This window comes from Neoarius graeffei, chromosome 26 (genome assembly GCF_027579695.1).
Source record: "Neoarius graeffei isolate fNeoGra1 chromosome 26, fNeoGra1.pri, whole genome shotgun sequence".
Classification (NCBI taxonomy): Eukaryota; Metazoa; Chordata; class Actinopteri; order Siluriformes; family Ariidae; genus Neoarius; species Neoarius graeffei.
The window spans coordinates 3,467,137-3,491,016 of record NC_083594.1 but is presented as its reverse complement, the minus strand read 5'-3'; the positions used below and the strand labels follow the sequence as shown (position 1 = coordinate 3,491,016).

Sequence of the window (23,880 nt, the reverse complement as noted above, 5' to 3'; positions counted from 1 at the left end):
ATCCAGACGACTTCACAACGGCGCCGTTGCCAGATTTTTCCACTCTGGAACCCGTTCTCAAATGATTTCGTTTTGGGGCACCCAAAACGCCGGTGCCATGTGGACGCCAGGCCGAAACGATAAACAATTTTATCAGATTCACCTGAATCCGTTGCCGTGTGGACAGGGCCTTTGTCGCAAACAGTGCTAGAAATACACTATTTATTTGCACTTCATGATATGAAAGTGCTGATGATGTTTCACAGGCCTGGAGTATCACAGGAACCCAGACACCACTGTGTGCACAACCCCAGACTGCGTCATGGCAGGTGAAATAAAATCAAATAATAACAGCAGTTCTGAGTAAAGTGGTGTAAATCTGTTCAAAGCATTGCCCGTCTTCAGAGTTTGAGCTGTGTATTTTGTAGCTGTGTATACAATACAGAGTGCCAGGATTCTTAGTTTTAAAACGATGATAAGCGGAGTTATGAGGATGAGAAACGCTTCCCTCACTCACTGCTGTTCTCCCAGCGGCGAGGTTATTACAGAACATGGACCAGCGCGTGGACCCGTGCCAGAACTTTTACCAGTACGCGTGTGGAGGCTGGCTGGAGAAGCACGTGATCCCCGAGACCAGCTCGCTCCACAGCGTCTTCAACATCTTGAGGGATGAGCTGGAAATCGTGCTCAAGGGTCAGTGTCAGTGTCACCTCTGTGTGCGGAGAGACGTCCCGACTTCCATTTACTTCAAATGAAAACTTAATTCAATTTAATGTTCTGTTGTCTGTTTTGTTTTGTTTTGTTTTCCTTCAGGGGTTCTGGAGGCACAAAGTGAACGTGACCGGGAAGCTTTTAAGAAAGCCAAAGTGCTCTACAGATCGTGTATGAATGAGAGTGAGTGTTGTTTCGCTGGGACATCCTGTAGGACTCTAATCGCAGGAGCTTGCATAAGTATTTGCCCCCCCCCCTTGAACTTTTCCATATTTTGGAATGTTGCAATCTGGAAATTCAACTGGACTTAACTGGGAGAATAGGTCATTAATCTACACCAAACAGCCCATGATATTGGAGTGTGGATAAAAATGAATATATTTACATTTTTTAAATAAATAAGCAGTATAATAGTTATTTATTAGTTTAGGTTACTGAGTTTGCCACATTTACATAGAATACAAAAAGAGAATATTTTATTAATAATAATAATAATAATAATAATAATAATAATAATAATCTCATCTCATTATCTGTAGCCGCTTTATCCTGTTCTACAGGGTCGCAGGCAAGCTGGATCCTATCCCAGCTGACTACGGGCGAAAGGCGGGGTTCACCCTGGACAAGTCGCCAGGTCATCACAGGGCTGACACATAGACACAGACAACCATTCACACTCACATTCACACCTACGCTCAATTTAGAGTCATCAGTTAACCTAACCTGCATGTCTTTGGACTGTGGGGGAAACCGGAGCACCCGGAGGAAACCCACGCGGACACGGGGAGAACATGCAAACTCCGCACAGAAAGGCCCTCGCCGGCCACGGGGCTCGAACCCGGACCTTCTTGCTGTGAGGCGACAGCGCTAACCACTACACCACCGTGCCGCCTAATAATAATAATAATAATATGAAAATAATTATGAACAAATGAAATGTGGCAGCGGAAAGAAACAGGACTTGCATCCTGATTGCCAACTAACTCCTACATGCTAAAACATGGTTTTAGTAGAGACAGAGAGAGAAAGAGATGACAAAGGAAGGCTATCCATTCAAAACCAGATACTAAAAATTGAACGATTTCAGTGGATGAATGATAATGAGGAAAATATGAATCAATCAATATTATTACATTTTCATTAGACACTAACATGGAGTACTACAAGGTTCTCTATTATTAATGTAATAGTGAGTTACTGCATAAGCATTCCAGCTATGTAATTTGTTCCAGAGTTTGTTAGAGAACATACATTTAAGAAAAAAAAAAACCTTAATGAAAACCAAGGAGCTATCAAAACAAGCCCGAGACAAAGTTCTGGAAAAATATTCATCAGGGTTTGCCATATAAGTCCATAACATATGTTCATTTCAGTTCCAGCTTGGCTTGGAACACTACAAAAGTAAAAGTTCAAGGGGAGCAAATACTTACCCAAGGTGATGTATTTTGGCCAACTCACTAATATGAACGGACAGGATTTCTGAGGTGACTTAAAATCACGAAGATCATTTTAAATCATATTCCTAATTCAGAATCTAATCTGTATGCCTAAGAGATGTCCGGTTCATGCCGAAAAGGACGCTGCTTCACCAAAAGGTGGATTTTATCAAACCCTTTGTACTAATCTTTCCAAGGGGTGCCAATAATTATGGAGGGCCAATAATTATTGAACTTCATACTCCACATAATTTTATATTCTTACCTGGTAAACCTGGCCAGCTCACAAGCATGATATCTGACAGGGTTTGTGTGAGTATTTTTTTTTTAATAATAATAAAATAGATGTTGATAAATTTTACTGATACAATATCACACCATCAATATCACATGACATACTTTAATAGGATTAAAGCATTAGATAGAGAGGATTTTTAAAGTCATATTCATCATTAATTAATTTTACTGCTAACGGGAGGTGGATGGCTAATCGAAGCTAATTTTCACAGCTTGAGATTAAGTGTTTTTTAATCCATCAAAAAGACAACACTGTTTCGCCGATCAGGATCATAAGGACGCAACTCAACTTCCCAGGAAGAAAAATCATTTAAAAAAATCTAATTATTTAAAAGGAACGCAGTACTTTAACTGTGAGTTTTGTGAATCATTTAATGCTTCGAGAAAAAAACAAAGAAACAAATAAAATACAGTAGATACAGGTTTTGATTAACCCTTTACTTTTAATAAATGGAGTGATCACTTAAAAGCTGCATTTTGTCTTTACTTACATCATCTTTATCTTATATTAGACTTAGTTGGACGATCTAAAACATTTAAATGTGACAAATAAGCAAAAATGGGAGAAATACTTTTTCACAGCACTGTGTATAGATGCGAACTCCTGAGTAAGTAAAGGCACAAATCATTTCATCACCGGGGAGAAAAGAATAGTCAAGCAACAACACTTCAAATAAAGCTAAATCACAGGAGACGAGAACGATCCAGAGAAAATCGAAGCTTAATGATCGGAAGCAGCATGACACTGAGTGAGGCTGAATTTCAGGAAGGAGGAAGATCGAAAATTAAAGATCATGGTGCTCTAAAACCTGCTCCATAAAGATCTTCTGGTTGTCATATACAACTCTTTAAAAAGGCACTATTTCTGCTGTCAGTTTCCTGCCATTGGTTTGTTCCTGATGTGTAAATTGATCAAACTGCTGCCCCCTGCAGGTGTGATCGAACAGCGCGACTCGCAGCCCCTCCTCAAGCTCATTGAGCGTATCGGTGACTGGCCTGTTGCCTCTGAGGACTGGAACAACACAGCAGGTACCAAAGATACCAAGTCCCCCTGTGAGCCTACACAATAGGGGACAGCGGTGTCTCTGTTTTAGCTAAAACAATAGCACAGAGGCTGGAGTCTCAGCAAGATGATAAGGAGCAGATTGATTGGGAAGGTTGGCGCTCCAGGAGAGATGGGTTCAGGACAGGAGATTCCTGACCATGTTATGTGATGTCGTTGATGTGAGCAACAGGGTATATTTTATTACAAGACGACAGATGCTAAAAAAAATGCTAATTTTTTTTGTTGTTTATCTATTTGTGCTCGCAGACGAGTCCTGGAGTCTGGAGGACATGCTGGCGTCCCTAAACTCTCATTACAACAAGAAGGTTTTGCTGGAAATGTTCATTTGGCCTGATGATCGAGACTCAAGCCACCACATCATTCACGTAAAGATAACATTCTCCTGAATGGGTTTATTCCCAAAGAGCTTTATAGCCACTTAAATCCAGTATTCAATAAACTTTATGACACAGAAAATGAAATAGAGTGTGCCACTTCCAGTCCTTCCCATTTCCACAGATTGACCAGCCATCTTTAGGAATGCCCTCAAGAGATTATTACCTCAATGATGGCAACTACAAAAAGGTAAAATGTGCACCGTGTCTTTCTCAGTGATCTGCACAGCCACTCGACGCCCACATGATAATTACAGGGTTGAGCAGCAGCCTCTGTTTGTTTGTATGGGTAGGTGCGTGAGGCCTACCTGCAGTTCATGGTTTCCATGGCGAAAATAGTACGGGAGGACAGGAACCTCACCCAGGATGACGAGCGTGTGTGGGAGGACATGATGCAAGTGATGGAGCTGGAGAGAGACGTCGCGAATGTGAGTAACATCTGCGTCTGGTGATATCAGATGGAAGATAACACACAAGCTATTAGTGAGCGAATCTTTAAAGGAATACTCCGGTGTTACTCAAAACTCACTTAAAATGGAATCTGGGGCAGATGCTGAATTCCATGAAAAACTTTTACACTGTCATCATACATTTTGAAATAATAATAATAATAATAAAAATAATAAATGATTAAAATGTTATGAACGCAATAAAATACTCCGTGTTGTGCTGTTATAGGAAAATAATCAACAGCAAAGTGGCGTGAGGAAGCGGATTTACTGTTACCGCCCCAAAGTGTTTTATTTCTCTTATACCACAGCAATTTACCCTCGAGCATGATTTTTATTAAATAAAAATTAACTTAATACTTTTTATCTGCTAATAGCTACATTTAAATTATATTATGGTATATCAGATATATTCCATTCAGCTAGCATGATACTGAATGAGTTGAAGACGAGTAGCTGAATGGAATATATCTGATATATCACGAAAAAAGCCAGCTATTATTATTATTATTATTATAATACATACACATTCCTTTCGGGTGTTCAACACGTCTTTCTTTTGCAAAATTCTCTCAAAATCTTCCGTATTTAACAAAGCAAACCTGGCGGCCATGTTTGTTTAGAAATTGTCCCAGTCGCTTGCTAGCACGGAAGTTTTATGTCTCCGACGTGTGATGTCATGTTGTCTTGACAACCATGCAATATCGTAAACCATATTGAACACTCGTTCTCCATTGGGTAGAGTGACGTAATACACGTAGGATAAGTGACATGCTAACAATATTGCATGCTATCAAACCAAACGAATGAAACCTGCTAGAAGGGAATAGAACGCGTGTTTTTGTTCCATCGAAAAAGTGTCCTGTATGGATAATAATTAATGTTGTGGAACGGCCACGAAACAGGTCAGTTCCTGTTATAGCAGCTATAAACAGTCATCACATCACCAGTCTCACTTTTTTAACCCTCTCTCTTTCGCTGTCCTGAAGATGTCAGAAAGCTGTTACAAAGTGCTGATACCGGAGACTCCTTCTGTAAATAATAATAATAATAATAATAAACACCTCCTTCCAGAAAATGTCACCACATCAATGATTATACGTTATTCTCTTTGGCTAAACGTATTCTTTATTAAATAATAACGCTGGTTTTAATCTGTTAGATTATGAGATCATGTGCAGCACCTGCCATACAAGTCCCTGTGTAAGCAGTTAGATAGATAGAAAGCAGTAATGTATTCTCTAGCAACGAGTTCATTAATATGAATGAATCAACACCTTCTGACCAATCAGAATCCAGAATTCAACAGTGTTGTGTTATAAACAAATAATACAGATGATGACTCAGAGGAAAGGGGGTAAAAGTTGCCTTGTTTCTTCAGGCTACGTCTTCAGCCGAGGAACGCAACGACATCACTGTGCTGTACAACAAAATGACTCTACAGGACGTTCAGGAGACCTTTAACCTCGGCGTGAGTTTCTGACTCTCAGAGTTAAAGCTGCTGAGTGAGAGAGGAAACAGGGTGTAACACTGCGTCCGTCTCTCTCTCTCTCTCTCTCTCTCTCTCTCTCAGGGATTTAACTGGACCCGTTATATCCAGGGCATCGTGGCAGGCATTTCAATCACAGTGCAGCCTGACGAGCCCATCGTGGTCTACTGCTCACCCTACCTCGACAAGCTCAACAATGTCCTTTCAAGATACAACCGCAGGTCAGAACTCGAGCTCTGATGAACTATTTTTATAATTAATAATTAACAATAGTTAATAATTCATTGACTTGTCCAGGGTGTACCCCGCCTCTCGCCCATAGTCAGCTGGGATAGGCTCCAGCTTGCCTGCGACCCTGTAGGACAGAATAAGCAGCTATAAATAATGGATGGATGGATGGATGGATGGATGGATGGATGGATGGATAATAATTCATTCAAATCACATTCACTAAAATGGAATGCAATCCAAATGCATAATAATGCGTTGGCTATAATACAGTCAGCTCCAGAATTATTGGCACCCATGCTAAAAGATGGGTAAAAACGGAAAACAAATACGTCTTTGTTTTTGAGCTTAATCAGACAGTGAAAATATGAAAGAAGTCCAATCCTTCAGAAACAGAATGGGAACAACACGGGATACGGGAAAACAAAATGGGAGAAAGAACTAAACATAGAAATATCACAGGAGGACTGGCATTCAATGTGGAGCGCACAACATTCTTCCACAAGTTCAAAGAAGTGGAGAGAATTTGGTTGGAAAAATTTGACCCGTTTCTTCATTACACCACATATTAAAAGTAAACTATCCGAGTTACAGGAACAGTGCTGGAGGCGGAACGGAAACTTGGACACCAATCACCCCCATATCTTCTGGTCATGCCAAGAAATCCAAACATTTTGGGGAAATATATGTTTAACTCTAAGAAAGATCTTGGGATATGAAATTCCTAATAATGTTAAGGTCTTGTACTTTTGTACAAGACTGGTATCTATGTAAAATACTGCTAATGGCCTGTTAAAAAAAAAAAAAAAAAAAAAGAATTGGTATAAAGCTGAGTCCCCAAGCCTCAATCAGTGGATGGACAGAGTGAAAGAAATCGATGCAATGGAGAAGATGACATTCCACCTGAGGTCCAGAGGAGCAATCTTTCCCAGAAAATGGGAGAAATGGACTGGCTACTGTATATCAAAGGGATAGAGGATGCGACCTGAACAATGGACAATTAAGGACACTGGTCATGATATATCACGACAATACAAACTTAGGTGACCCCACTTTTTTTTTTCAGTCTGTAAAGCCCGGCGTACACGGGCGACTTCTTGTCGCAAGCGTATTGCAGTTTTTGGACACAGGTTTCCCCTCTCGGGTAGCTGCATGTGTGTGTTATCTGTGACCAGTGGGTGATTTGGGGAGGGGGATGCAAGTCACGTGGAAATCACATGACTACTTCGCGGGCAGGGGTTGGCTTAGCCTTTGGAGGTGATCGCTTTGTTATCGCAAAGACACGCACACGCGGCGATATCTCTGCAACAAGTCAGCAACTGGCGATTTTTTTGTTGCAGAATAGCAAGCATGTTTGATACCCGCGATCTGTCACAAGCAACAGAAAATCGCCGTCGCAAATATCCGCACGCAAAGCAATTTTTCGTTTGAGTCAAAAAGTTGCACGACCAAGCGACGGAAAATCGCTCATGTGCACCGGGCTTTATTGTTTGCTTGTCCCATATTATGCTGAAAATACTAAATAAAGAGTTATTTTAAAAGAAAAGAAAGAAGTCCAATCTTTTTCTATTTTAATTCACACATCATTAAGGGAGGGCGGCACGGTGGTGTAGTGGTTAGCGCTGTCGCCTCACAGCAAGAAGGTCCGGGTTCGAGCCCCGTGGCTGGCGAGGGCCTTTCTGTGTGGAGTTTGCATGTTCTCCCCGTGTCCGCGTGGGTTTCCTCCGGGTGCTCCGGTTTCCCCCACAGTCCAAAGACATGCAGGTTAGGATAACTGGTGACTCTAAATTGACTGTGAGTGTGAATGGTTGTCTGTGTCTATGTGTCAGCCCTGTGATGACCTGGCGACTTGTCCAGGGTGAACCCCGCCTTTCGCCCGTAGTCAGCTGGGATAGGCTCCAGCTTGCCTGCGACCCTGTAGAACAGGATAAAGCGGCTACAGATAATGAGATGAGACATCATTAAGGGTGCTAATAATTCTGGAGTTGAATCGATATCATCATGAGATCTAATCTACTGTACTAATCCTGTATGTATGTTTTATGTTACGTTATACTTCTTATAAGCTCTCGTTGTGTCTTTATGCATGCCAGTTTTGTAAAATAATAATAATAAGAGGAAGAATCTTGATTGGTATATAATTTTTAGAGGGGTACACATGAACAATGACAAGATTAAACAAAGTATTTATGAGCACAATAATAACACCAAATAATTAAAAAAAAAAACCACAACAACTATGACTTGGCAGTTCTGAGAAATTAATTTCATACAAAATTACTTACGATAAAAAAAAAAAAAACGGTGAAATTAAATGAGCATTGAAACATCTGGCTAATGTATTATTATAAATGTAACACAGGACTGTGCAGAATTACCTGGTCTGGATGCTGATCATGGAGCGAGTCAGCAGCTTGAGTCGACGCATGAAAGAGGTCCGAGCTCACTACAGAAAGGTGAGAGATCACTCCATGGGCAAACTGCACACTGATCACCCTGTATACAGGACTTTCCCTCTAATATTTCCTCGCTCTACTCTTACCTTACTGTTTTTATGTTCACACAATACTCAGGCTTTACACGGCACCACGGTGGAGGAGGCACGCTGGCGTGATTGCGTGCGCTACGTCCAGAACAACATGGAGAACGCAGTAGGGGCTCTGTACGTACGCGAGACCTTTGCTGGAGACAGCAAGCGCATGGTGAGCCTTCATAAAGGACGCATAGACGTAGACAGGAAACAGAATGAAATCATCCTTGCTTCACTGGATTATCTCACCTGGATACTATACACTCACCGGACACTTTAAAAGGAACTTGTTCTTGATCCCTGTTCTTGGCTGCAGGAGTGGAACCCAATGTGTTCTTCTGCCGTTGCTGTTCTGCTTTTCTGCTCACCACGTTTGTAACAAGTGATTTATGAGTTACTATATCCTTCCTGGCAAAAAAGCTTGAACCGATCTGTCCATTTTCCTCTGACCCTCTCTTATCAGCAAGGCGTTTGTTTCCATGCACAGAACTGTCGCTCACTCACTCACTCACTCACTCACTCACTCACTCACTCACTCACTCACTCACTCACTCACTCACTCACTCACTCACTCACTCACTCACTCACTCACTCACTCACTCGATGTTTGTTTTCCGCACCATTCTGTGTAAAGTCTAGAGACTGTTGTGTGTGAAAACCCCAGGAGATCAGCAGTTTCTGAAATACTCAAACCAAATACTCATCTGGCTCAAACCAACACCCATACCACAGTGAAAGAAAGTCACACAAAAATTGAGATCGTAATTTTTCCCATTCTGATATTTGAACATTAACTGAAGCTCTTGATTTGTATCTCAGATCTTTTCCATCTTGTATGTAATATAGCAACCAGCAAATTCAAGTGAAAAACAAACAGAAATGTTTTAGGGGGAAAAACACAATTTCTAATCACCTGGTTACAGAAGTGTGCATGCTTGTAATACAGCACTCGATCTTTTTGGGTCAGAGCCTCCCAACTTAACTTAAAAATGCTCCAGCTCTGTCAGATTGTCTGCGGATCTCCTGTACACAGCCCTCTTCAAGCCAGTTCACAGGTTTTTGATCGGATTTAGCTCTGGATTCTGACTGGATCATTCCAAAATGTCCATCGTCTTCTTCTGAAGCTGTTGGCTCGTATTAAAATTAAAATAGACTAGTATTTTTGAGCTATCCACAATTCTGTCTATCTTGATCAGAGACCCAGCCCCGGCTGAAGAGAAACAGTCTCGTAACATGATGCCGCCACCACCATGCTTCACTGTGGATATGGTGTTCTCTAGGTGTTAAGTTGTTTTGTTTTTGCACCAAACTTTTAGAATCTTTTAGAATTATATCCAAAAAAAGGTTTTCTCGGCCTCTTCAGACGATAGGACATTTTGCCACATGGTTTTGGAAAATTCTGAGTCAAGGCTTCGTCCTTCTTCCTTGTCACAGAGCTTTTCCTCGCCACTGTCGCCTCTTGGTTGTTCATTAGAGATCTAAATCTACATCTGGATTTCTGTAAACCAGCTTTGTGATAATGTTGACTGTTAAAAGAGCAGTAATGATAAAATGAGAACACTTGCTGATGTGCTTCAACCTGAGGCTGCTGGTGATGAACATACATTTCTACATTCACACATTTCTAAAGTCAATAAACAACAATCTCTTCACTGTTATACAGCAAATCACATATTGAGTGTCTTCAAGTGTACTTTACTTTATTTGCCATCGAAACGGTTTCCTTTTCTGTCCAGGTTGGGGAATTGATCAGAAAGATTCAGGATTCTTATGTGGAAACATTAGAAGAGCTGAACTGGATGGATGATCAGTCGAAGGAGAAGGCAAGAGAGAAGGTGAGACAGTCATAATACAGGATAATTCAGACATTAGGCACATGAGTGTCTGAGTTGAAGTGTTTGTCCAGAAATTTAATTCTCAGCAACAAGCCGAACAAATACCATAAATATAAATAAAGCAGAGTGTTTTACGTTCCGTCATTCATCGTAGACGACAAAAACCGTCAAAATGTTGATGCTAAAACATTAAATAAGGAATAAAACACGACAGGCTTAGCTGAAATTTCCAATAAAAGTGCATCCTGAAGTATTTGCTACCACAGCAATCTGCTGACGATTACAATGTTTAATTTACTAGCTAATGACGAATCATACTTTTATCCATTTATAGTTGCATTTAATGTTGAACAGCCATGAAAGAAGTTAGTTCCTGTTTTCTCATACATTATAGCAGCTATAAACAGTCGTTCTCTCACCATCCTCTCTCTCTTTCTCTCGTTTTTTTTTGTACTCTGCTGAAGTCAATAAGACAAACAGAAGCAGCTTGTCATGTTACTGAGAAACCACAAAGTATAAACTCTTCAGGTGACTGTGAGCTGTTTTGTGTAGACATACTGTATATACACACATCATCCCAATGACGTCCATTTCAGGTTGTAACACTACAAAATAAGGTAAATACTTAAATTCAAAACACTATAAATATTATTTAATACAACATTTACCTGTGTGGGTGGCACGGTGGTGTAGTGGTTAGCGCTGTCACCTCACAGCAAGAAGGTCCGGGTTCGTGGCCGGCGAGGGCCTTTCTGTGCGGAGTTTGCATGTTCTCCCCGTGTCCGCGTGGGTTTCCTCCGGGTGCTCCGGTTTCCCCCACAGTCCAAAGACATGCAGGTTAGGTTAACTGGTGACTCTAAATTGAGCGTAGGTGTGAGTGTGAATGGTTGTCTGTGTCTATGTGTCAGCCCTGTGATGACCTGGCGACTTGTCCAGGGTGTACCCCGCCTTTCGCCCGTAGTCAGCTGGGATAGGCTCCAGCGACCCTGTAGAACATATATTTATCATTTAAAAAAAAAAGCTGAGTAGCTTTTAGTTCACATTTTCCTGTTTCTTTTCCTAATTTTTGTTCTCACTCTGCTAGATATCACATCACACACTGCCTTCTTATATTTCTGTCTCATTATCGGTCTTGTAGTCTTGTATACTTTTGAGTGCAAACTTCTGCACTCAGCTGTATATCCGTAACTTCATGCACTACACTGTCAGAAGTAGGGGTGCAGTTACAGTACGAGTCCATTTCTGTCCCCCAAGGTACAGTCTACACTAATGTACCCCCTAGGGCTCTTTATTGGACCTCAAGGTAACTATGTGTACCTTTTAAGGGCCAAAAGGTTACATATATATATTCCCAAGCAGTATATAAAGGGGGCGGCACAGTGGTGTAGTGGTTAGCACTGTCGCCTCACAGCAAGAAGGTCCTGGGTTCGAGCCCCGTGGCCGGCGAGGGCCTTTCTGTGCGGAGTTTGCATGTTCTCCCCGTGTCCGCGTGGGTTTCCTCCGGGTGCTCCGGTTTCCCCCACAGTCCAAAGACATGCAGGTTAGGTTAACTGGTGACTCTAAATTGAGCGTAGGTGTGAATGTGAGTGTGAATGGTTGTCTGTGTCTACTGTATGTGTCAGCCCTGTGATGACCTGGTGACTTGTCCAGGGTGAACCCCGCCTTTCGCCCATAGTCAGCTGGGATAGGCTCCAGCTTGCCTGCGACCCTGCAGAAGGATAAAGCGGCTACAGATAATGAGATGAGATAATGAGATGAGTATATAAAGGGTACAAGTAAGTAGCTTAAAGACGGAACTGATCTAGTGAGAAACCACTGTACCACTAAAGGCACAATAATGTACTTTATTTTCTGAGTGTATAAAGCTCTAATATAAACACTTCAGCAGTTAACTGTGCACTATACTCTATCAATATTTATCAGGATTAATACTATAATCAGGATTAACTGTGAAGCTCAGACTTTGATAGATCCCTGTTCTTTAAATAAAACAGGGTGCCCACTCACACCTGATTGTCATCCCATTGACTGAAAACACCTGACTCTAATTTCACCTTCAAATTAACTGCTAATCCTAGAGGTTCACATACTTTTGCCACTCACAGATATGTAATATTGGATCATTTTCCTCAATAAATAAATAAATGACCAAGTATAATATTTTTCTCTCATTTGTTTAACTGGGTTCTCTTTATCTACTTTAGGACTTGTGTGAAAATCTGATGATGTTTTAGGTCATATTTATGCAGAAATATAGAAAATTCTAAAGGGTTCACAAACTTTCAAGCATCACTGTATTTTAAAAAGAATAGTTTTTAAACAGAATGTCTTAAATGTGAACCTCTTATCTGAATAGTAATTATTAAAAGGTACTTGAATTAGAGAACATTAAATATGGAACATATTATCTCAACAAATTTTGAAACTCCTTTTGGTGTCAGTACTTGAACCCACACAGACCTGACGCTTGCACGACCTGGGATTTCATCGTCCAGGTTCATAATTTTTGTGGAACTTTGAAGTTGAAATGTGTCTAATTTTTTGATCATGTGTAAGAAATACTTATCATTATTAAATATCATATATGACCTAATATTATATCTAAGATCTAAGACTGTACGGCCTCTGTTGGGTTTGGATTGCACCGTATATATTCTGTATTGTACAATAACTAATTTATAATTTTGGGATTTTAATATGCTGCCCTGAGCTGATAAGGATGTTTCATGTTTCAGGCGATGGCCATTTCAGAGCAAATTGGTTATCCGGATTATATCCTGGAAGAGGACAACAAGAAGCTGGATAAAGAGTACATCCATGTAAGCTGTGAAGTTACTCATCTCATCTCATTATCTGTAGCCGCTTTATCCTTCTACAGGGTCGCAGGCAAGCTGGAGCCTATCCCAGCTGACTACGGGCGAAAGGCGGGGTTCACCCTGGACAAGTTGCCAGGTCATTTAAAATAAAAAAAAAAACAACTCTTGTCCATGTGGTTTACCTCAAACAAAACCGATACACACCGTCCTTTCTTTTGTCTACAGCTGAAGTTCAGTGAAGAGAGCTACTTTGAGAACGTTCTGGAAAACCTTCGAGCAACCGCTCAGAAAGCTCACAAGAAGCTACGGGAACCTGTTGATCCAGAACAGTGCGTTACAGCTAAACATACTAAAACTAATACAGTACATAAGAATGCTTTCACATGAGTTTTTCATCTGCCAGCGCACATTTTAAATATATTTAAGCAATATGTTTATTTTAGTCAAAGCTGTGTGTCGAGTCATGATCAATCAATTCCCACTGGGGAGGGTGAAGAGGGTGGAGTGCTATCTACCCTCTTCCACATACACGATTTCACAGATATGCACAATTGGCTAGTGTCACTGTGATTAACAAATAATTATTCTATCCACACTCACTGGATATGAGCAATCACGCGCTCTGATTGGCTACTCTACTACTAGGCTATCAGCTCATATACCATGAGTAGAGAAAAACAAAATGGCGGAGCGTGTTGCTGAACCAACTAAGGATGAAATAAAAACTACTCAAAAACAAAACCCCAAAAAATACAAAAAAAAAGCAAGAAAATATGGAATAAAAGTATTTGATGGTAAGAATGTATTTTTTAAAATTATTTTTCAAGAATTATTATTATCGCATTTTTCACAAATTGCTCCTGTCATTTCGCCAGTTTGTTTACATTCTAAGTGGAAACGATTTTGTTGGACGTTTTGTATAATAATAATAATAATAATAATAAGTTCAACTTATATAGCGCCTTTCAAGAAACCCAAGGACGCTTTACAATTATAGACAAAGAAAAAATAACAAAAAATAATAAATAAATGAATGAATAAATAATAAAAAAATAAAAGTGAAAAGTCCACCAAGTAGGGTCAGGATGTAATTCCAGTGGTGTAGCAGCCACAGTCCCACCAAAAGGCGCATGAAAACAAGTCCCACATCTCCAGCACAGCCGCCGTGACGCTGTCAGCCACATCGCTCAAACACCACGCCATGGATCCACAAAGTGAGCACAGAAGCTCCGCCACGCAGAGTGCTGGTGTGTCCCAAACCACCTGCACAGCCGCCGCGACGTCACCGAGCAACATCGCTCGGAACATCATGCCAAGCATTAAAGCGCAGAGCGCTAGACAACCACGAATGTTAAATGAGCAGCGAGCTCACTGCAGTCCACAGCTGGGAGCGCAGGCATCGCCTACGGCGAACCAAGACCTAGAGGGAACCAACGCCCAAACTGGGTCCGGAGCTACACCACAACCGGCGGACAAAACACTCAAACAAACATCAAACTACACAAACACACAGAAAAAAAAAAAATGAAAATTGAAAAAGAAAGAAAAAAAAGTTTTAGTGTATAAAGTTTTTATTGAACAAATTTGCAAAAAATGAAAATAAAAATGCTCCGTTTCTCAAAATCCCGTGAATGTGGATAGAATAAAACAGTTATTCCACTCAATCTCGGTGCTACGCGCCTCGTCGGCGATCAGCTCATGTACGACTTGATTTTGTGGAATAACTGTTAAAGGGTTAGACAGTATGCCCCTCCCACCTACTTTCCTTTGCCTGGCTCTTGTATTGCTCCGGCATTGTTATGATTTCAACTCACACTCTCCTGATAAACGTGCGAATGCTTTTTTCTTCCTTCATTACTTGGGAGGTTTCCTGACCCATCAAGTCACAAGTTGAAGGTCAAGTAGGAAAAACAAACATGGAGGACAAAGTGCTGTTGAAAAATAAGTCTTGTTAGTGAACAAGTACAAAAAGATTTACGTCATGTTGAGTCAGATTGAAAATATTTGTGACTACAGTGAAAGCAAATAACGTCATGTGGAGTAATAAGGAAAGATGAAGGCTCATGATGAAGCCATGTACCGTTTGTCCATCCAGCTGTATTCATTATATCAATATTTTCTCAGGTGGATCATCGGTGCAGCTGTAGTCAATGCTTTTTACTCTCACAACAGAAATCAGATTGGTAAGTCTACAATAATAAAAGGAACGTTTTGCAAAGACACTGATAAATGTAATAATGATGATGATGATGATGAGTTAACTAGTAATACAAAATTCTGCTGAACTCAGCTGACTTTCTACACCACAGGATGACAAACTTAAAGCTCTAAACACCAAACTCACAGTTGAAGAGGAAGTTGCTTCTGGTCACACTGCTTTCTAGTTGCGTCCTCCATCTAAACGCCTCTTTAGCTCACTGCAAATAATGTCTGTAATGCACATAAGGCTTTTTTTTTCCCCTTGTAGATAATATAAAGCTAGTTTCAGGCTCCAGTGCACACAAAGCTGTTGCTAAAAGTGATGCGTTGAAGGCACGGAAAGCGTGCTGTTCACGCTGGGTTAATACATAGACTGCAAAAGCTGGGTGATTATGCAGATTTTCAGCTGGAGTAATTTCCACATAATTACTCTGAGATTGCACATTTTAATGTTCCTGGACATTCTGGGAAACACTTCAGGCTAAATTGCTATTCTGGAGACAGAGAGGCAGCTGGAGGCAGAGGGCTGGTGGAAAAATGGAGAAAAAAAAATATATTAACATCTTTACTGCGCTTCTCTGCATTCAGCAAAAGCACTAATGGTTCAAACATACAGATATTTTATGTTCAGCTGATCTTAGCATCTCTCTCTCTCTCTCTCTCTCTCTCTGTCGCAGTGTTTCCTGCTGGAATTTTACAGCCCCCTTTCTTCAGTGAGAAGCAGCTCCAGGCCTTAAACTTTGGAGGAATTGGAATGGTTATAGGACATGAAATCACTCACGGCTTTGATGACCATGGCGAGTCACCAATTGTCAATTCTTCCTTGGATTATTCATAACAATTTCATCAATCTTAGTCAGATTAACAGTTAACTCCAGAAGTATTGGCACGGACTTTTTTTTTTTGTTTAAGCAGTACCTTGTACAGCTTTACATGAGGTTTCATTCAGGGCTGAGGATATAGAGAATAGAGAAATTGCACACGTCAGGGTTCAGAGCTGGTGATTTGCATAATCTGAATGCCTTAAATACGTGCGTAACTCGACTCTAAATACGAGCAACTTTCCCTCTGTAAATATTGCCATAACATTTTTACATAAGCTGCTGATTATGAATCAGTATACTGGTCTAGTTTTTTTTCCAAAATTTTTGGTAACCATTAATACTTATGCCGCTTTTCCACTACAAACGCGGCTGAGTCGGGCTGAGCCGTGCCGTGCTGAGTCGAGCTGAGTGGGGCTGTTGGAGTTGCATTTTGACTACAACCGCGCTGAACCGTGCTGGCTGGAAGTGGGTGGACACATTGGGTGGAGTTAGCGAAAGTGGGTGGACGTCAGGTGATGTCGTTAAGCGGCGCAAACAGTGACGTCAGTGAGCTTTTAAGCGGTAGTCTCACGACCCGAATAGTAAACAATAAACATGGAGGACATGGAGTCGTTAGTGTTGCTGGTCTTGGTGCTGTGGCTTGTTGTCACCGACAACGCGGACAGATACTGGCAAGAGCGTATAGACGAGGCGAGGCGCATAAGGCTTCAGAAATTCTCGTAATTCGTAATTCTTCTCCTTCCGGGTTTGCGGTGTTTACAGATCCCAGCGCGCTCGCGGGGCGTGTGTGGGCATGTGAGGACACTCCTCCTCACCAATCAGTGCACAGGGGAGTGTCTGCTCACGCCCCCAGCCTCAGTCGGCACGGTTTGGCTCGCTTCAGCCCCACTCCAAAACCGTGCGAGTTTTAGGGGCTAAGCAGGGCTGAAGCGAGCTGAGTCGTGCTGTTTTTTGGTAGTCGAAACGCGAGCCGTGTCGGGCTGAAGTGAGCTGAAGCGAGCTGAAGTGAGCTGAAAAAGGGTAGTGGAAAAGGGCCATTAGTGAAGCATTTAGTAAAGAGAATGATTGGGCAGTTCTTCAGCAGAGCGGCCAAAATTATGAAATGATTAAGACTGCCTTCACTTGTCAGCTCAGTGATCTTGCTAAAGTATGGAAGCCGAGGCAAAATATACTAAAAACCATATTTAAAAATCATCACCCCAATTATAGCAGCATCGCTTCAGAGAAATCTTGGTTTGAATTTTAAGAAATGAAAGTTCAGTTTTTCTGACGTAATTCCGTGACTGACTTTTCTTTCCTCGTAAAAGATTTTGCATTCAGAGTTAAACTGACAATTTTCTGTGCTTTTTTAGGGACAAAAGATTAACACTCCCACACATACAGTGTGAAATTTTTATTTCAAGGGATCCTCCAGTGGACTGATTTTCAAACATATTTTTGTAAAAATTAGTTGTAGATTTCAAAAGTCAAACTTTCATTTTCAGATACCAAATAGTTGTTGAGAAAAAAAATGCCTTTTTTGGGGGGGGGGGCTTCCTGTGGTAGTGACGTACGCGATGAGGTCAGGTAGCGGTTGCTTGGATCCAGTTTCTGTCGGTGACCCTTTGCTGGAGCTGAGCAAGCACACTGCATTTTCTCTAATTCCAGCTTGTGCATTCTTTTTAGCATCATCGTGGCATTTATACGCTACACAATGAGGTATACTTGTTTAAAAACTGATAAATTCAGTAAAAATACTTGTAAAATTAGCAAAACTATGATGCAAACAGAGAATATAAACCGCTGAGTTGCTCCAGGCGACCGCTACCTGACGTCATCGCATATGTCACCACCGCAGGAAGCCCATCCCGTATTCTAAAAAAACCAAAAACAAACAAAAAACTATTTGGCCTCTGAAAATGAAAGTTTGATTTTTGAAATCTGACTAATTTTACTTTAATACCTCGAACTCTCTCGAAAGTGTCATCGCCGAATCGGCGCTTGGCGAACCATATCATGCCATGTTTCCCTCTGTCTTGCCAAGACCCAGATGTCTGCAGGGGTGAGATCAAAGTTCTTGAGGAATGTTTTCCTCTGACCTCCCCGGGCTTTCTTTCCCACGATCCTTCCACTGAGGCTGAGGTCTTCAAGTGCTTGTTTTCTCACACAGTGACCAAGAAACTTGAGCTGCCGTTGATCAATCGTATGGAGTAGCTCACGCTCCATACCGACCCGTCGGAGGACCTCTTCGTTTGTAACGTGGTCCACGTATGAAATGCGGAGCATCCTGCGGTAAAACCACATCTCTGCTGCCTCAATATTTCTACAAGTCTCAGTGGTGAACGTCCATGATTCACAGCCGTACAGAAGAGTTGACCATACATAGGACTTGAGCCGCTAGATTTTGATCTTCATCGAGAGCTTGCGATCAGTGAAGATCGAGTGCATGTTGCTAAAAGCATCCTTCCCTATTCCAATTCGTCTACGGATCTCTTTCTTACATCGCGCGTCCGAGGTGACAATGGCGCCGAGGTAACTGAACGAGGATACTTGGTCAATAGAGTTGTTTCCATGGCGTAGCTGGCACGTCGGTGGGATCTCTGATTTCGAAATGACCATGGTTTTTGTCTTCTTTGTATTGACATTAAGACCAAGGCGCTGGCTGGCATCAACCGTAGCATCGAAGAGGGACTGGAGCTCTTCCTCGGACCAAGCCAGCAGGACGATATCGTCAGCGTATCTGAGATTGTTTATCTTGACGCCGTTGATAATGATGCCTTCAGGTCTTTCTTCAAGCTCGCGTAGGATACCATTAATACCATTATCTTGAGTACTGCAACTTAAAAAGGTACCACGTTTTGCTGTGAATGTACAGTAATTTTGTTACTGAAGAACTACCCAATAGTCACTTTCTAATGTCTAATGAGTTTGGAGAGATTTTTAGAGAATCTTGGACTCCTCTATACTTCATTTTAAACTCACCGATATTAGGTTTATACTTTTAGAATTGTTTGCATTTAAAGGTCAGAGCAAGGTAATTAAACTCCAGTTCTTTCTATGTTTTTTTCCTAAACATTATAATATTCCTCAAGAAGGGTACCAATAATTTTGGAGTTAGCTGTATATCCCTTTGTGTATACACCAAGTGTGGGATTTTAATCATCACAGGTTGTGTAATCTTCTGCACAGTTTGAGCAACATCAACCAGCTGTATTACTTTTAATGGATGTAGACGTAACAAACCTTCTTCTTTCGCACACACTCTTCCTTCCCGCAGGTCGTAACTTTGACAAAGATGGAAACATGTACAACTGGTGGAGCAACTTCTCCACAGAGCAGTTTGAGGAACAGTCCAAATGCATGGTGCAGCAGTACGGCAAATTCAGCTGGAAGCTTGCAGGAGGTCAAAATGTAATTTAACACTTGTTTTAAGTTCATCAAAGCCCTATTTTAGTGATTCAAAGTCGTAATCTGACACCTTTACACGATTGAAAGGTTGGGGATTAAATCAGGGGTTAGATCAGATGTAGTAAGATTGTAACATTTTCTGTCCCTCTTTGGTCCAGGTGAGTGGCATCACCACGCTGGGGGAGAACATTGCCGATAATGGAGGAGTGCGGCAAGCGTATAAGGCGTACATGAAGTGGGTGGAGAGGGAAGGTGAAGAGCCTCATCTTCCTGGTGTGGACATGGATCATAAGCAGCTCTTTTTCCTCAACTTTGCCCAGGTGAGTGACAGGCAGTAATGCAAGATGGTGGGGTGGAGATGAAGTGCCTCCTCAATCTGCACATGGGCTCAGGGCTGATTTGACTTTCACATGACAGGACTGATAACGAAGTCAAGCTCCTGGGAGGTGTGTTGTGAAATAGCCCAATTCCAGGAGCTGAAACGAATCAAAGCTTGAACATCGCAGTCAACATAAAGACATGCCTATAATGTGAAGAAGGTTATTTTTAGCGATAATGTAATCCCTTTAGGTCTGGTGCGGAGCCTGTCGCCCTGAATATGCCATCCAGTCCATCAAGACCGACCCCCACAGTCCTCTGGAGTACAGGTATATTCCTCCATAGAAAGCTTACACTGAGTCGTGCATGATGAACAGGATGTAATCTGTACTTTATATAACCATTATACCACAACGCTACTGAATTCACATTTCTGATTGGTTAGAAGGTGTTGAGTAATTTCCTATAACGGTGATGCTGACAAAAGTGCAGCTGCAAATCACAGCACTTGTTCTAATACGTTATCGTTTCTATAATAACAGCTCATTCACAGGGATTTTTATGGCATGTGATCCAAGTAAATGGATAAAAAAAAACGTGTAATGGTTTATGTGGTGAAGTTTTTCTGTGACAAGACGTCGACTTAACGTTTATCTAAGGAGTCTACAGTGAAAAGTCAGAGTGAAAGCTGTTTCAGGACAGAGGAGTTTACGCTTTCTTGACAGCTGTGTGTTAACTTCGAGAGAGATTTAAAAACGAGAGGCTGGTGAGGGAATGACTGATTATGGCTATAGCAATAACATAACTGATAACAGGAGATAACTTGTTTCACAGACGCTCCGTAACATTAATTATTCTATCCGCATTCGCTGGATATGAACAATCATGCGCTCTGATTGGCTACTCTACTACCAGGCTATCAGCTCATATACAGTGAGTAGAGAAAAACAAAATGGCGGAGCATGTTGCTGAACCAACCGAGGACGAAATAAAAACTCTTCTTGAAAACAAAATCCCAAGAAATACCAAAAAAAGGAACAAAATATGGAATAAAAGTATTTGATGGTAAGAACATTTTTTTTTAATTTATTTATTTTCCAAGAATTATTATTATAGCAATTTTTCACAAATCGCTCCTGTCATTTCGCTGCTTTGTTTACATTCTGAGCAGAAATGATTTTGTCGGACGTTTTGTATAAAGTTTTTATTTATGAATTTGCAAAAAATAAAAATACTCTGTTTCTCAAAATCCGGTGAATGTGGATCGAGTACAACAGTTATTCCACTCAATCTCGTCGTACATGGTTTATTGTTAACTCGGTGCTACGCACCTCGTCAGCTATCAGCTCATGTACGACTCGATTTCATGGAATAGCTGTTAAATAACTATAAACGGATAATAGTACAACGTGTCACACTTTAATACATTTTTTAAAAAATTATTTGTTGATGAGCTGCTATGGTATAAGAGGAATAAAACACTTTACCAGTAAATTTGCTTCATCGTACCACACTGTCGTTAATGATTAATTTACGTCGTCAATATAACAGCTCTACACAGGGTGGCTCATTACACATAAACCATGACTTTTTCAACATAGGTATGTTATAAAATATGGATGTGTGAGCATAAATAATGATCCAGACCATGCCGTCTCTATTCCTGTCTCACCATATTAGGGTTTTGGGCTCCTTGCAGAATTTCGAAGCCTTTTCCGAGGCGTTCCAGTGCCGGAGAGGTACGCCTATGAACCCAGAGGAGAAGTGCAGAGTGTGGTAGTCTGAGTAGACCCTAAAGGCTGCGATTTCTTTCCACCAAGGCAGCATATTATATATGAGTTGCCTTAATGTGTGTCTGTTGAAAGAGATAAGAAGGAGGTTATTATGAACGCTAGAAAAAACTGTTATTATATGAGTAAGCAGAGGATGAGTGCAATGAAAGCAGGGTGGAAAAGAAACACTTTGAGTGCCGTTACTTAAGATAAGTTAAAGTATTTGTTTTGTATATTTGTGGGTCATGTGTAAATATTCTGTACTGATTCCAGAGGCGGATATGATGATATACACAGCTGCTGCCTTTGATAGTGGACACATTTCCTAATATTTGGACAGATTTGCTGATTTTTAATGTGTATTGCTGGCTTTAAATGTGGTAAGCACTTCACAAAGAAAGTTTCACAAGATCCAACAACCAGCCAAAAGCTCACGGCTTCTTTAGGCTAGAAAGGTTCAAATTAAATCCCAGGATGTCTCTTTTGGCAAAGTGCAGCCTTAAAAAAGTTATGATGGAGACAAGATATTTTTAAAAAGAAAGAAAAGAAAAGAAAAGAAAGAACAATATATTTATTATTATTAGACGTGTTAGTGAGCTGTAAATGTGAGCTATAGCGCCTCCATCAGGTCAAATAATTACCTGAAGACTTTAAGACTGTTAAATTCATCATGCTTTATCACATTTTGACACATCTGTGGGAAATAATTACTAAAAACAGCTTTATTATTATGCCGAATACATTTAGTTACCATTCCAAACAGGAAGGATCATTCAGTCTAAATCACAAAAAGGGAGTAAAAATATCCTTTCGTGTTTATGATTTTATCACCAAAAGGTAGGGGAGAGCGGGGTAAGATGAGCCACTTTTTACATTTTTCATCATAACTACATGTTAAAGCCATTTTTGCTTCCAGTCTACACACCATACCAAATTTCAAAGTGTGCTGTTACTATCTGAGCAAAAAATAATTGATAAGCTCTTATGGTTAGAGTGATATTACCTCTTGAAAAAAAAATGTCAAGTGGCTCAACTTACCCCATGCACGGGGTAAGATGAGCCACTGTGTGGGGTAAATTGAGCCAACACAAAACATGTTAGGTTAACAAAGTAAACAACTTTTATTATTAGAAATGCAATCAGTGAATCAAGTCAAGTCAATCAAGTGGGGGATAGGGCCGTTGCATAGAGAAGGGGAGATGAAGAGAGAGGTGATAGAACGAGATGGGATAGGGAGGGATAGATAGATGGATAGAGAGAGATGCATAGATAGATAGAAAGACGGATGGTTAGAGAGGGAATGAGAGATATACTATATTATAGAAATTACTAAAACAGTAGAACAGTGCCAAAAAATCTTATTTCTTTCAGTAGGTTAAAACATTGCTAAAACATGCAGCAATCATTCCATCAATCATTTCATCATTATTCAATGTTCCAAGCGTTCAAATTGCAAGGGAACACCATTTGCCTCTCCCTCCGTGCTGTCCCCCCAACAGTAAAGGGGTGGGGCAATTTTTTCACAATATCCTATCTTGACAGGACAGCCTTATCTTTCTCTTTGAAGACAAAGGTCGGCTTTCTTGCAGAGCCATGGCATGACCGGCTTCTTTTGACAAATCTTGCGTCTATTTCGAAGACATCCAATTTGATTATCTGGCCAATGAAGAAATGCACTTTCTTCTTCCCTGTGAATTTTGCCACAACATAATCCCCCACATCTAACAACTGGTCTTCCTCATCTGATGTCATATATATATATATATATATATATATATATATATATATATATATATATATATATATATATGTTGTTGTCATATATGACCAGTAAATGTGAAAACTTAAGTGTCATCCATATTGGGTAAGCTCAGCCACCAATGGGGTAAGTTGAGCCAGTGGCTCAACTTGCCCCACATCTAATGGCTCGTCTTACCCCGTGGCCACCATTTTGTAGAAAAATGCTAATAAAGGGGATTAGGCTAATCAAAATTATTTTTATTAGCATTCATATCATAGCTTAGAAAGCCACTAACTTAACCCTAATGTGTCTAAATATTATTCTACTTTTGTCTTCTCTAAATCATCTTCACTGTGGACAAACATGGAATTGACTTAGAAAGCACAAAAACACATTTTTATAAATATCTCCCTCACCTAGTTTGACATG

General features: G+C 40.7%; 1 protein-coding gene across 3 annotated transcripts in view; it reads left to right on the top strand.

The window, feature by feature from the left end:
• mmel1 (membrane metallo-endopeptidase-like 1) overlaps nt 1-23,452 on the top strand; it is a 62,620-nt gene extending 39,168 nt beyond the window's left edge. For all 3 annotated transcript variants that reach the window (XM_060909751.1, XM_060909749.1, XM_060909750.1), the window contains 20 exons: nt 246-308; nt 511-672; nt 793-873; nt 3,357-3,452; nt 3,736-3,854; nt 3,988-4,053; nt 4,157-4,291; nt 5,694-5,783; nt 5,886-6,022; nt 8,392-8,485; nt 8,603-8,731; nt 10,296-10,394; nt 13,130-13,213; nt 13,436-13,539; nt 15,335-15,393; nt 16,087-16,206; nt 19,490-19,623; nt 19,779-19,940; nt 20,191-20,267; nt 21,619-23,452. In XM_060909751.1, coding sequence (XP_060765734.1) covers nt 246-308; nt 511-672; nt 793-873; nt 3,357-3,452; nt 3,736-3,854; nt 3,988-4,053; nt 4,157-4,291; nt 5,694-5,783; nt 5,886-6,022; nt 8,392-8,485; nt 8,603-8,731; nt 10,296-10,394; nt 13,130-13,213; nt 13,436-13,539; nt 15,335-15,393; nt 16,087-16,206; nt 19,490-19,623; nt 19,779-19,940; nt 20,191-20,267; nt 21,619-21,718 — 2,111 coding nt within the window. In that variant the 3' untranslated portion in view covers nt 21,719-23,452. The remainder of the gene's footprint in view (nt 1-245; nt 309-510; nt 673-792; nt 874-3,356; nt 3,453-3,735; nt 3,855-3,987; nt 4,054-4,156; nt 4,292-5,693; nt 5,784-5,885; nt 6,023-8,391; nt 8,486-8,602; nt 8,732-10,295; nt 10,395-13,129; nt 13,214-13,435; nt 13,540-15,334; nt 15,394-16,086; nt 16,207-19,489; nt 19,624-19,778; nt 19,941-20,190; nt 20,268-21,618) is intronic.
• Nucleotides 23,453-23,880: the final 428 nt, after the last annotated feature.